Source organism: Carcharodon carcharias, chromosome 22, assembly GCF_017639515.1.
Source record: "Carcharodon carcharias isolate sCarCar2 chromosome 22, sCarCar2.pri, whole genome shotgun sequence".
NCBI lineage: Eukaryota > Metazoa > Chordata > Chondrichthyes > Lamniformes > Lamnidae > Carcharodon > Carcharodon carcharias.
In genome coordinates this window covers 24,210,768-24,228,267 of record NC_054488.1, presented here as the reverse complement: position 1 = coordinate 24,228,267, position 17,500 = coordinate 24,210,768, and the positions used below count along the sequence as shown (strand labels likewise).

Sequence of the window (17,500 nt, the reverse complement as noted above, 5' to 3'; positions counted from 1 at the left end):
ACAGAGGGAGAGACCAGGAGTAGGGGAAACGCAGAGGGAGAGACCGGGAGTAGAGGAAACACAGAGGGAGAGACCGGGAGTAGAGGGTCACAGGGAGAGACCGGGAGTAGAGGAAACACAGAGGGAGAGACCGGGAGTAGAGGAAACACAGAGGGAGAGACTGGGAGCAGAGGAAACACAGAGGGAGAGACCGGGAGTAGGGGAAACACAGAGGGAGAGACCGGGAGTAGAGGAAACACAGAGGGAGAGACCGGGAGTAGAGGAAACACAGAGGGAGAGACTGGGAGTAGAGGAAACACAGAGGGAGAGGCTGGGAGTAGAGGGTCACAGGGAGAGACCAGGAGTAGAGGAAACACAGAGGGAGAGATTGGGAGTAGACGAAACACAGAGGGAGAGACCGGGAGTAGGGGAAACACAGAGGGAGAGACCGGGAGTAGAGGATCACAGGGAGAGACCGGGAGTAGGGGAAACACAGAGGGAGAGGCTGGGAGTAGAGGGTCACAGGGAGAGACCGGGAGTAGGGGAAACACAGAGGGAGAGGCTGGGAGTAGAGGAAACACAGAGGGAGAGACCGGGAGTAGGGGAAACACAGAGGGAGAGACCGGGAGTAGAGGAAACACAGAGGGAGAGACCGGGAGTAGGGGAAACACAGAGGGAGAGGCCGGGAGTAGGGGAAACACAGAGGGAGAGACCGGGAGTAGGGGAAACACAGAGGGAGAGACCAGGAGTAGGGGAAACACAGAGGGAGAGACCGGGAGTAGGGGAAACACAGAGGGAGAGACTGGGAGTAGAGGAAACACAGAGGGTGAGGCTGGGAGTAGAGGAAACACAGAGGGAGCAAGCAGGAGCGGGGAGTGGAAGAGTCACAGTGCAAGAGCCCTGGAGCGGAGGGGTCACAGAGGGTGGTCTGACTCTTTGAGGCTCTGTGAATGACACAGAAGAAAAAAAACATCCTGTTGATGTCACTGCTGAAGGAGGTGGGTGAGGTGAATCTACAGGTTGGTTAATTCCTCTTATTTCCTGTTACATGGGGTCACCACAGCACTAATTGATTAGCTTCTAAGCAGCCATCATTTTTGGATTTGATGGGTGGTTTTATAGTCAGCTGCTACTTCCTACCACTAACCACCACCCTCCATTTATCTAGGCTGGGAATAGGCACTGATACACACAGGTTTACACACCCAGTAGCTGGGTCCCTCTATCACTGGCAAGTCCTGGAGTGGGACTTGAACACAGGACTTCCAGTTTAGAGACAGGAAACTTACTCACTGAGCCACCCCCAACTTAGGGCAACATTTTAGGTAGAAAATTAATATAAAACTATAAAGTAAGTTAGATCAAATATTTTGCATAAAAACTAAAAGTAGCCAATTTGATAAAACATATGCTTTAACTGATATTTTTACATTGTTATATAATTTATAATATAATTATGATCAGTATTTAATCTATTAATCAGATCTAGGGGAATAAAGTTAAAATTAAGTAAGAAGGATCAGCAACATTAAAGGGTTCCTAATTTGTCATTAGATTAAAATCTGAGATTCATGGATAATAAGAGTTAAGTAAACATTTAAGTTAACCTTTCTATAAAATAAAGTGATGTCAGCATGAGGGGAGGAGCTGATTGGTGAGTAGCTGGCATGTGTTATTTAAATCTTAAGCTTATTTCTTTTTCTCATTGTTGGGATGTGAGAGTCACTGGCTGGACCAGCATTTGTTGCCATCCCTAACTGCCCTTGAGAACGTGGTAGTGAGCTGCCTTCTTGAACTACTGCAGTCCATGTGGTGTAGGTACACCCACAGTGCTGTTAGGAGGGAGTTCCAGGATTTTGACCCAGCGACAGTGAAGGAACAGCGATATATTTCCAAGTCAGGATGGTGAGTGGCTTGGAGGGGAACTTCCAGGTGGTGGTGTTCCTATCTATCTGCTGCCCTTGTCCTTCTAGATGGTAGTCGTGGTGGGTTTGGAAGGTGCTGTTTAAGGAGCCTTGGTGAGTTGCTGCAGTGCATCTTGTAGACGGTACACACTGCTGCTACTGTGCGTCGGTGGTGGAGGGAGTAAATGTTTGTGGATGTGGTGTTAATCAAGCGGACTGCTTTGTCCTGGATGGTGTCAAGCTTTCTGAGTGTTGTTGGAGCTGCACTCATGCAGGTAAGTAGAGTTGTGTCTTGTTGATGGTGGACAGGCTTTGTGGAGTCAGGAAGTGAGTTACTCACTACAGGATTCCTAGCCTCTGACCTGCTGTTATAGCCACAGTATTTTTATGGCCAGTCCAGTTCAGTTTCTGGTCAATGGTAACCCCAGGAAGTTGATAGTGGAGGATTCAGTAATGCCTTTGAATATCAAGGGGCATCAATTAGATTCTCTCTTGTTGGAGATGGTCATTGCCTGGCACTTGTGTAGTGCGAATATTACTTACCACTTATCAGCCCAAGCCTGGATATTGTCCAGGTCTTGCTGCATTTGGACCTGGACTGCTTAAGTAACTGAGGAGTCGTGAATGGTGCTGAACATTGTGCACTCATCAGCGAACATCCCCACTTCTGACCTTATGATGGAAGGAAGGTCACTGATGAAGCAGCTGCAGATGGCTGGGCCTAGACATTATCCTCAGGAACTTCTGCAGTGATGTCTCATAAATAAAGGCATGGCAGGGCACTTCAGTTTCTGTGGAATGCACATGTGGGAACACCAGGACACTTTTCGTGTCTTGGACAACAACATGTGGAGGAGGAGCTGCAGCTCTGGGCTTTGGAGCTCAAACAGCAGAAGGCATCACTGTGCTGCACTCAGGAGCCTGACAGTTACATGGATCTTCTCCGCCGATGCTGCCGGACCTGCTGAGTTTTTCCAGGTAATTCTGTTTTTGTTTTGGATTTCCAGCATCCGCAGTTTTTTTGTTTTTATAGTTACATGGATAGTACGTTTCTGTATGGGGTTGCCCTGCAGCTTAAGAGTATGCAGGCAGAGAGGGAATGAGTGACCACCAGGCAAGAAAGGAAGACCAGGAGCTCCCTGAGTGCATTGCTTCCTCCAGTCGGCATTCAGTTCTGGTACTGGTGAGGACAATAGTTCTCACGGGGAGTGCAGCCAGAGGCAAGTCCTGTGGGTGACTCAGCTACACAGGGGCCGGGGTGAAGGTTGGAAAAGGATCAGTGATCGAGGATTCAATAGAGGAGCAGACTGGCATTTCAGCAGTAACAGACGTGAATCTAAGATGGTACGTTGCCTCCCTGGGTGCCAGGGTTAAGGATATCACTGAAATGCTGCACAGCACCCTGACAGGGCAGGTGAACAGCCAGCTGTTGTGATCCACAATGCCATAGGTAAAAAGAGGGCTGAGCACCTGCAAGATATTTTAGGGAGTTAAGAAGAAAATGTGTAAAAAAGACCGAAAGTAGTCATCTTCCGGCAGGATTTTCCGCATCCACCCCCCACCGCTGGGATCTTCCGGTCCCGCTGCAAGTCAATGGACTTCTGGCTGGGGTAGCACCTCGCCCGTGGTGGGCACACCCACAACGAGGCCTTCGGATTACCCCCAGTGCCACGTGCTAATGAGTATAGAAATAGAGGTTAGAGCAGATGAATGTGTGGCTGGAGAGATGGTGCAGGAGAGAGGGCTTCAGATTCCTGGGGCATTGGGATCGGTTCTGGGGAAGGTGGGACTGTACGTCTGGAAAATCTGTGTCTTAACAGAGCCAGGACCAATGCCCTAACCAGGCAGTTTGCTAGGGCTGTGAGAGGGGGTTTAAACCAATTTGGGAGTGGGATGGAAACTAGGATGGAACATTATAAAGGAGAAACAAGCTTCACAAGAGATTGGGAGAGAAATATGCCACCAAGGTAAGAAATAATAATAAGGTGAGGTCAGAATACAAGGGAATGCAATAAGGTTAACAACTCATTAATGTAAACACATGAAGCAATGTAAATAAAGTTGGTGAGTTGGAGCTGCAGATAATCACATGGGGATATGATGATGTGGTAATAATAGAGAACTGGCTCAAAAAGAACAGAACTGGGTTCTAAACATTCCTGGACGCAAGGTGTTCAGGAAAAATAAGGAAGGAAAGGAGGAGGAGTGGCAGGATTGATTACAAAGCAGGGGGGAGAGGATGTCCTAGAGTGGTCAAGGATAGAATCTATTTGGTTAGATCTGAAAAACAGTAGAGGTACCATTACACTACTGGATGTATTCCAAGGGCCACCAAATTAGAGAAAGGCAGCATGGATTTGTTAAAAACAAATTGTGCTTAATTAACTTGATTGAGTTTTTTTGAAGAGATAGCAGAGAGGGTAATAGAGGTCACAGGATCTGGGATTGAGTCCCACCCCAGGATGTGATGGCCCCAGAAGGTGCATGAGTGATGTGGCCAAGCAGATTAAATGTCCACATGTAAATCCTTCTAATGTGCCTTTGGCAGGCAATAAGAATGGGACCGTCTCCTGGTCAGCTAGAACCTGCAGAAGTCAATGGCAAGCCACTGCAGCACCTTGCCAAGTATAACCATGGACCAACACATATAAGTCCATGGTTGCCAATGCCATGTTAGGGCAAGACACCTGAAGAGAGAGGGTAGATGAGGGTAATGTGGTTGATGTAGTGTATATGGCCTTCCAAAAGAGGCTTGATAAAGTGCCACAAATAGGCTTGTCAGCAAAGTTGAAGCCTGTGGAATAAAAGGGACAGCGGTAGCATAGATATGAAGTTGGCTGGAGGAAGCTATATAGTGGGGTTCCCCATGTTATTCTGACCTCTGCTTTTCTTGATCTATCTTAATAGCCTGGACTTGTGTGTGCAGGGCACAATTCCAAAACTTTCAGATGACACAAACTTGGAAGTGTTTTGAAATGTGAGGAGGATGGTGATAGACTTCAAAAGGACATAGACAGGCTGGTGGAATGGGCAGACACGTGGCAGATGAATGTGAAACATTTTAGGAAGACCCTATCTGACCTGCTTTAGACCAATGTCTTGAGGCTTGCAGTAAAATTGGACTTCGGAATCAATCAAATTGCAATTGTTTTGCTAAGTTCCTCCTGTCTGTGATATAAGGGTTTGGATTTCAGCTCAGATGAGTCCACTCAGCTACTCGAGGCTGTATCACTGTTCACTCCACAGTGAAGGCCTCTATTGCTACCTGGTTTCCCTGTTCTTTCTCCTCTAGTCTTAAATGAATTTTGGTTCAAATGATCTTTTTAGTTGCTGTGTCTCACTGCAGCAATGGATTCCATTTTCTAAAGTCCCTTTGTGTGAAAAATTCCTTCTGTTCTCCTCATTTGTTGTTGGGACTAAACTTAAATCTAATATTAAGCGAGCTTCAGGCTCAGTGAGTTGCATCCTCTCCTCTGTCAACAAGTTGTGGGTACAAGTCGCAGTCTAGAGACTTGAGGCCATAATCCAGGCTGTCACTCCAGTGCAGTACTGAGAGAGTGCTGTGCTGTCAGCGGTATCATTTTTTGGATGAAACGTTAAACTGAGGTCTCTCCTGCTCTCTCGGATGGGCATAAACAATCTGGTCTCACAATTTGAAGAAAAGCAACAGAGGCCCTGTATCCTGGCCAATATTTGCCCCACAAACGACATCATTAACACAGATGATCTCCTTCTTATCTCATTGATGTTATTGGGATCTGGCCATGCACAATGGGCTGCCATGTTTCCTACAATACAACAACAATTACAGTTCAAAAGGTCTTCATTAGCTGTAAAGTGCTTTGGGATGTCCTGAGGTGAAAGCTGCTATAGAAATGCACGTCCTTCTCCCTCTTTCTGTGGGGCCTCAGCCCCTTTGCCTTGATTTCCACAAGAGGATTGCTTTCTCAGTGACTGGTTGATGATGGGACGTGAGGCAAAGCACAAAGTGTGCTGGGGAGGAGGAAGAGTAATTATTCACAGACAGGGATATATTGGGAGAGGTCAGCAAACCTGTCTATGTGAAATTCCTCTATCTTTAATAGGGGTAAAGTTCATACCAGCATCGTTCAATGCTCAGCGAGGTTAATAGAATCACAGAATTTTAACAGCACAGAAGGCCATTCAGCCCATCGTGTCTGCACTAACTCTCCACATGAGCATTATGACCTAGTGCTAATCTCCTCCCTTTTCCCCGTACCCCTGCACATTGTTTCTATTTAAATAATCATCCAATGCCTTCTGGGATGCCTCAATTGAACTTGTCTCCACCACACTTCTAGGCAGCGCATTCCAGACCCCAACCACTCGTTGTGTGAAATGGTTTTTTTCTCATGTCAAATTTGCTTCTTTTGCAAATCACTTTAGATCTGTGTCCTCTCATTCTTGATCATTTTACAAGTGGGAACAGCTTCTCCCTATCTACTCTGTCCAGCCCCCTCATGATTTTGAACATATCCATCAAATCTCCTCTTAACCTTCTTCTCTCTAAGGAGAACAGTCCCAACCTCTCCAATCTCATAGCTGAAGTTTTTCATCCTTGGAACCATTCTTGTAAACCTCTTCTGCACTCTCTCCAATGTGTTCCCATCCTTCCTATAATGTGTCACCCAGAACTGTACACAATACCACAGCTGAGATCCGTTCTTCCCTTTCACTTTTGGAGTTAGTTTGTACTCTTCCTGTTAATTCCTGTCTCCCACCTCTTGTTGGTGCTAAGTCCATACTGGAGGCACTTCCTGAACCGGGATAGCCAGTCTTCATGGGTGGGCCAAGATGGTCTCTCCTGGCTGTTTGGCCACAGAGGCATCACAGCAGAGTCCCATACAGACTCAAAATGTTAACTCTGTTTCTCTTTCCACAGAGGCTGTCAGACCTGCTGAGTTTTTCCAGCACTTTTTGTCTTTATTTCAGATTTCCAGCATCTGCAGTAGATTGCTTTCATCCTATACTACCCTTGTTTGCTGTCCACTGGCATGCACGCACTCTGTGGTATGGGTACTGAGTTGGTGTTCCAAATTGGCAGCTTCAGCGAGGTGAGTGTCAGTCGGCCAGCAGCAGAAATTTTTTTACAGAGAAGTGTGAGGTGATGCATTTTGACAGAAGGCAGTATAGGTTAATGGCACAATTCTAACAAGTGTGCAGGGACCTAGGACTTCATGTCCATAGATCATTGAAGGTGGCAGGACATATTGAAAGAGTGGTTAGCAAAGCATATGGGATCTTAGGCTTCATAAATAGAGGCATTGAGTACAAAAGCAAGAAAGGTAAACTGAACATTTATAAAGCTCTGGTTAGGCCACAACTAGAGTATCGCACCCAGTTCTGGTCACCACACTTTAGGAAGGATGTGAGGGTCCTTGAGAGGGTGCGGGGGAGGTTTACCAGAATGGTTTCCAGGGATGGGGGAATTTAGCTACAAGGTTAGATTGGAGAAACTGGAGTTGTTCTCCGTGGAGCAAGGATAATTGAGGGGAAATTTGCTCAAGGTGTACAACATAATGACAGGTTTAGATGTGAAAGATAAAGAAAATCTGTTCCCATTAACTGGTGAGACAAGGACTCGGGGACACAGATTTAATGTTGTGGGCAAAGAATGCAGGAGGGAGTTTGAGGAAAAATGTTTTTATGCAGCAAATGGTAATGATCTGGAACTTGCTGCCCATGAGGGGAAGTGGAGATGATGAATGATTTTAAGAGGAAATAGGATGGGCAGTTGAGGGAAATAAACCTGCAGGACTGCGGGGATAGAGCCAGGGGGTGGGGGCAATGGGACTGACTGGATTGCTGTACAGAGGGCTGGCATGGACTCGATGGGCCCAATGGCCTCCTTCTGTGCCATTATGAATCTATGAGAAATGGGTCAGGTGTGGTGTACAGGGCAGCCAGGATTGGGGCTAGGGAATTGGGTGGTGGGGGGGTGTGGTTTGACTGTGCCACATTTACAGCTCCTGTTTGTCTTGCAGGATTTTTGCTGCTGCGCTCGGACAGATTGATCCTGCTCTGCCTGGGCATCCTGCTCCTGGGTGCAGCTCACACCGTCGTCTCGGTGAAAGGGAGTCACCTGGCTAGTCACAACTCTCTGAGCCAATCCAAATTCTGGAACAAGCTCTGGGCGGTGCTATTTATAGAGGTAAGAGAATCTGTGTTACTGAACGGGACAATGAAGTCATGGCAAGGAGTAACTAATGTGCCACCGTCTACATAGAAACAGGAGGAGGCCATTCAGCCCTCGAGTCATCTCTGCTATTCAATTAGATTAGGGCTGATCTGTATTTTGACTCCATCTATCTGCATTATATCCCTTGCTGCCCTAAGTTGGAGCTGTATTGATGTGTTATTCAATCAGAGCCAGTTAATAGGGCCATGGTGGTTAGAAGATCAATAGATCAATTGTATGATTCAGTAAAAGCCCTTTAAGGTTGATTGTAAGGTCCTTGGACACTGATCTTCTGTAATTTCATATAAAATTCAGGCAATCATATCTTAACCTGATATTATTTATGGTGCTCCCCTCCACTAACTGGCCCACAACCGTTCCCCATTCTCTCTGGAGTGCAGTGAATCCCACTGGGCTTCTGTTCCACAGATCCAACTCTCTGCGTGGCACCTAGCACTGTCCATCAAGGGTGAGCCTACATTTTAAAATTCATTTTCATTCTCTGGATGTGGGCGTCGGTGACAAGTCAACATTTATTGCCCATCTGTGGCTGTCCCAAGAAAGTGGAATGGTGCTTGATTCAACTGGTAGGTTCTCAGTAGAAAATAGTGATCATAGTATCATAAGGTTTAGGTTAATTGTTGCATAAGAGCAATCAAGAGTAAATTGGGGAAGGGCTAATCTCAGTGGGGTGAGAATGCATCTGTCCCAGGTAAATTGGAATCAAAGATTGGCAGGCAAAACTGAAATAAAACAATGGGCTGCTTTTAAAGCAGAGATGGTTCAGGTACTGTCAGGATAGATTCCCTTGAGGGGGAAAGGTCGGACAGACAAAAGCACAGCCCCCTGGATGATGAAAGAGATAGAGAGTAAGATGAAGCAGAAAAAGAGTGCATATGACAGAGGCCAGATGGATAATAAAAGTGAGAATCAGGCTGTTTATAGAAAATTCAGAGGGGAAGTGGAAAAGGAAATAAGAGAAGCAAACAGAGAGTATGAGCTGAGATTGGCAGATAATATTAAAAGGAATCCAAAGTCTTCAACACCACCGCGCGTCATTTAGATTTTCAGTTCAGCAGGTGCGCAGCTGAATCAGCTATTAAGGCCTGTTAAAAATTGGTTGAACTAATAAAATGAGCTACCCGTCTAACCTTAAGGTTGGTGGGCAGGCAAGGAGCTCAGGCGGCCTTCACAATTTTTCATGGAACCTCATTCACGGGTGGGATGAGGTTTCATGAAGTGTTTAAAAATTCAGTTAAATTTTTTTTTAAATTCATTGACATGTTCCGGCTACATGAGGGGCCATGTTTTAAACAGTTTTTAATTTCTTTATTTAGATGTTTAAAACTTAAACTAATATCCCTGAGACAGCTCTGTGCCTCAGGGAGATTTCTGTGCTCTTTCGCACCCGCACAGGGAGCACCCAGTGCTTCCTGGTGCGCGCCACGCTGGGCAGGCCTTAGTTAGCCCGCCCGTGTAAAATGGCGGTGCGGACCCGATTGGGGTCCGCGCCCACTCCCACACAACATTCCCGATGGGGGGAAAATTTTTCCCATGGATTCACACACACACACACACAGATTCACACACACACACACACACACACACACACAGATTCACACACACACATACACACACACATACACAGATTCACACACACACACATAAACACACACACACACAGATTCACACACACGCACACACACACACAGATTCACGCACACACACGTACACACACACACAGATTCACAAACACACACATACACACACATATACACACACACACACACAGATTCACACACACACACATTCACACACACACATACACACACACACACACACAGATTCACACACACACACACACACACACACACACACAGATTCACACACACACACACAGATTCACACACATACACACACATACACACACAGATTCACACACACACACATACACACACACACACAGATTCACACACACACAGATTCACACACACACACACAGATTCAAACACACACACATACACACACACACACAGATTCACACACACACACACAGATTCACACACATACACACACACACACACATACACACACAGATTCACTCACACACACACACATACACACACACACACAGATTCACACACACACATACACACACACACAGATTCACACACACACACATACACACACACACACACACATACACAAACACACAAACACAGATTCACACACACACACACATAAACAGATTCACACACACACACATACACACAAACACACACAGATTCACACACACACACACACACGCACACAGATTCACACACACACACACACACACACATACACAAACACACAAACACAGATTCACACACACACACACACACATACACAGATTCACACACACACACACACAGATTCACACACACACACACACACACAGATTCACACACACAGATTCACACACACACAACTACACACTGATTCACACACACACACACACACACAGATTCACACACAGATTCACACGCGCACAGATTCACACACATACACAGATTCACACACACACATACACACACAGATTCACACACGCACATACACAGATTCACACACACACACACACACACGCACACAGATTCACACACACACACACACACACACAGATTCACACACACACACATAAACACAAACACACACAGATTCACACACACGCACACACACACACAGATTCACGCACACACACGTACACACACACACAGATTCACAATCACACACATATACACACACACACACACAGATTCACACACACACACACATTCACACACACACATACACACACGCACACAGATTCACACACACACACACATAGATTCACACGCACACACATACACACACACACACACACAGATTCAAACACACACACATACACACACACACACACAGATTCACACACACACACACACACAGATTCACACAGAGTTTCAGCACACTCACAGAAATTCACACAGATTCACACACATACACACACAGATTCACACAGAGATTCACACACACAGACACACACACACAGATTCACACAGAGATTCAGCACACACAGAAATTCACACAGATTCACACACATACACACAGAGATTCACACACACACACAGATTCACACAGAGATTCAGCACACTCACAGAAATTCACACAGATTTGCACACACAGGCACACACACACATACACAGATTCACACACATACACAGATTCACACACACGCACACAGATTCACACACTCACACACACTCGCACACACACACACACAGATTCACACACACACACAAATTCACACATACATACAACATACACACACACACACAGATTCACACACACACACACACATTCATACACACACACACACACAGATTCACACACACACACAGCTTCACACACACACACACACAGATTTACACACACACACACAGATTCACACACACACACCCATACATAGATTCACACACACACACATACACAGATTCACACACACATACAGATTCACACACACACACACACATACACACACAGATTCACACACACACACACAGATTCACACAAACACACAGATTCACACACACACACACACATTCATACACACACACACACACACACAGATTCACACACACACACAGATTCACTCTCACACACACACACACACAGATACACACACACACAGATTCACACACACACACACAGATTCGCACACACACATACACATACACATATACATAGATTCACAAACACACACACACATACACAGATTCACACACACACACGCAGATTCACACACACACACACACATACACACACAGATTCACACACACACACACACACACACACACATACACAGATTCACACACACACATACACAGATTCACACACAAACACATACACAGATTCTAACACATACACACACACACACACAGATTCACACACACACATACACAGATTCACACACACACACACAGATGCACACACACACACACAGACAGATTCACACACACACACACACACACACACATACACAGATTCACTCACACACACACACACCCAGATTCACACACACATACACAGATTCACACACACACATACACAGATTCTAACACATACACACACACATACACAGATTCACACACACACACACACACACAGATTCACACACACACACACATACACAGATTCACACACACACACATACACAGATTCACACACACATGCACACAGATTCACACACACACACACACACACACAGATTCACACACGTACACAGATTCACACACACACACACACATACACATACACAGATACACACTCACACACAGATTCACACACACACAGATTCACACACACACACATACACAGATTCATACACACACACACAGATTCACACACACACACAGATTCACACACACACACACACACACACAGACATACACAGATTCACACACACACACATACACAGATTCACACACACACACACAGATACACACTCACACACACACACAGATTCACACACACACACACACATACACAGATTCACTCACACACACACACACACCCAGATTCACACACACATACACAGATTCACACACACACACATACACAGATTCTAACACATACACACACACATACAGAGATTCACACACAAACACACACACACAGATTCACACACACACACACATACACAGATTCACACACGCACACACATACACAGATTCACACACACACACACACACAGATTCACACACACACACAGATTCACACACACACACACACACATACACAGATTCACACACACACACACACACACACACACAGATTCACACACACACACACACACACACACAGATTCACACACACACACACACACACACATTCACACGCACACACACACACAGATTCACACAAACACACAGACACACACACACACACAGATTCACACGCACACACATATTAACACACACACACACACACAGATTCACGCACACACACAGATTCACACACACACACACACACAGATTCACACACACACATAATCACGCAGACACAGATTCACACACACACACACACACGCATATAGAGATTCACGCACACACACAGATTCACACACACACACACACACACAGATTCACACACACACATACACACACACACAGATTCACACACACACACACACATACACAGATTCACACTCATACACAGATTCACACACACGCACACAGATTCACACACACATACACTCGCACGCACACACACACACACAGATTCACACACACACACAAATTCACACATACATACAACATACACACACACACAGATTCACACACACACACACATTCATACACACACACACACACACAGATTCACACACACACACACACATTCATACACACACACACACACAGAGATTCACACACACACACAGATTCACACACACACACACACATTCATACACATACACACACACAGAGATTCACACACACACACAGCTTCACACACACACACACAGATTCACACACACACACACACAGATTCACACACACACACATACATAGATTCACACACACACATACACAGATTCACACACACACACACAGATTCACACACACACACACACACATACACAAACAGATTCACACACACACACACAGATTCACACACACACACAGATTCACACACACACACACACATTCATACACACACACACACACACACACACACACACAGATTCACACACACACACAGATTCACTCTCTCACACACACACATACACACAGATACACACACACACACAGATTCACACACACACACACAGATTCACACACACACACACTCACACACATCAATACATAGATTCACACACACACATACACAGATTCACACACACACACGCTGATTCACACACACACACACACACATACACACACAGATTCACACACACACACACACACACACACACATACACAGATTCACTCACACACACACACACCCAGATTCACACACACATACACAGATTCACACACACACATACACAGATTCTAACACATACACACACACATACACAGATTCACACACACACACATACACAGATTCACACACACACACAGATACACACACACACACACAGATTCACACACACACACACACACACACACATACACAGATTCACTCACACACACATACACAGATTCACACACACATACACAGATTCTAACACATACACACACACATACACAGATTCACACACACACACACACACACAGATTCACACACACACACACATACACATTCACACGCACACACAAACACAGATTCACACAAACACACAGACACACACACACACACAGATTCACACGCACACACATATTAACACACAGACACACACACACACACAGATTCACGCACACACAGAGATTCACACACACACACACACAGATTCACACACACACATACTCACGCAGACACGGATTCACACACACACACACTGATTCACACACTCACACAAATTCACACATACATACAACATACACACACACACACACTGATTCACACACACACACACTCATTCATAGACACACACACAGAGATTCACACAAACACACAGCTTCACGCACACACACAAACACAGATTCACACACACACACACAGATTCACACACACACACATACATAGATTCACACACAAACATACACAGATTCACACACACACACACAGATTCACACACACACACACACACACATACACACACAGATTCACACACACACACACATTTTCACACACACACACAGATTCACACACACACACATTCATACACACACACACACACACACACACAGATTCACACACACACACAGATTCACTCTCACACACACACACACACAGATACACACACACACAGATTCACACACACACACAGATTCACACACACACACACACACACACATACATACATAGATTCACACACACACATACACAGATTCACACACACCCACACACAGATTCACACACACACACAAACACATACACACACAGATTCACACACACACACACACTTTCACACACACACACAGATTCACACACACACACATTCATACACACACACACACACACACAGATTCACACACACACAGATTCACTCTCACGCACACACACACACACAGATACACACACACACAGATTCACACACACACACACAGTTTCACACACACACACACACATACACATACATTCATAGATTCACACACACACATACACAGATTCACACACACACAGACAGATTCACACACACACACACACACACACACATACACAGATTCACTCACACACACACACACCCAGATTCACACACACATACACAGATTCACACACACTCATACACAGATTCTAACACATACACACACACATACACAGATTCACACACACACACACACACACAGATTCACACACACACACACATACACAGATTCACACACACACACATACACAGATTCACACACACATGCACACAGATTCACACACACACACACACACACAGATTCACACACGTACACAGATTCACACACACACACACACATACACATACACAGATACACACTCACACACAGATTCACACACACACAGATTCACACACACACACATACACAGATTCATACACACACACACAGATTCACACACACACACAGATTCACACACACACACACACACAGACATACACAGATTCACACACACACACATACACAGATTCACACACACACACACAGATACGCACTCACACACACACACAGATTCACACACACACACACACAGATACACAGATTCACTCACACACACACACACACCCAGATTCACACACACATACACAGATTCACACACACACACATACACAGATTCTAACACATACACACACACATACAGAGATTCACACACAAACACACACACACAGATTCACACACACACACACATACACAGATTCACACACACACACACACACACACAGATTCACACACACACACACAGATTCACACACACACACACACATACACAGATTCACACACACACACACACACACACACACAGATTCACACACACACACACACACACACACAGATTCACACACACACACACACACACACATTCACACGCACACACACACACAGATTCACACAAACACACAGACACACACACACACACAGATTCACACGCACACACATATTAACACACACACACAGACACACAGATTCACGCACACACAGATTCACACACACACACACACACAGATTCACACACACACATAATCACGCAGACACAGATTCACACACACACACACGCACACGCATATAGAGATTGACGCACACACACAGATTCACACACACACACACACACAGATTCACACACACACATACACACACACACAGATTCACACACACACACACACACATACACAGATTCACACTCATACACAGATTCACACACACGCACACAGATTCACACACACATACACTCGCACGCACACACACACACACACACAGATTCACACACACACAAAAATTCACACATACATACAACATACACACACACACAGATTCACACACACACACACACATTCATACACACACACACACACACAGATTCACACACACACACACACATTCATACACACACACACACACACAGAGATTCACACACACACACAGATTCACACACACACGCACACATTCATACACATACACACACACAGAGATTCACACACACACACAGCTTCACACACACACACACAGATTCACACACACACACACACAGATTCACACACACACACACATACATAGATTCACACACACACATACACAGATTCACACACACACACACAGATTCACACACACACACACACATACACAGATTCACACACACATACATACACATGCACACATACATATATTCACACACATACACACACACATACACAGATTCGCAAGCATACACATACACAGATACACACTCACACACAGATTCACACACACACACACACACACTCACAGATTCACACACAGACACACACACACATAAACAGATTCACACACACACACACACAGATTCACACGCACACACAGATTCACACACACACACACATACACACACAGATTCACACACACACACACACATGCACACAGATTCACACACACACACACACACACAGATTCACACACACACACACGTACACAGATTCACACACACACACACACACGCATACACAGATTCACACACACACACACACACACATACACAGATTCACACACACACAGATTCACACACACACACACACACACAGATTCACACACACACACACACATACACAGATTCACTCACACACACACACACACACACAGATTCA

General features: G+C 45.2%; 1 protein-coding gene across 1 annotated transcript in view; it reads left to right on the top strand.

Annotated features, from left to right (window-relative positions):
* fads6 (fatty acid desaturase 6) overlaps positions 1 to 17,500 on the top strand; it is a 490,314-nt gene that overhangs the window by 5,905 nt on the left and 466,909 nt on the right. The window contains exon 2 of the mRNA XM_041216818.1: positions 7,889 to 8,055. Within this exon, the coding sequence (XP_041072752.1) occupies positions 7,889 to 8,055 (167 nt within the window). The remainder of the gene's footprint in view (positions 1 to 7,888; positions 8,056 to 17,500) is intronic.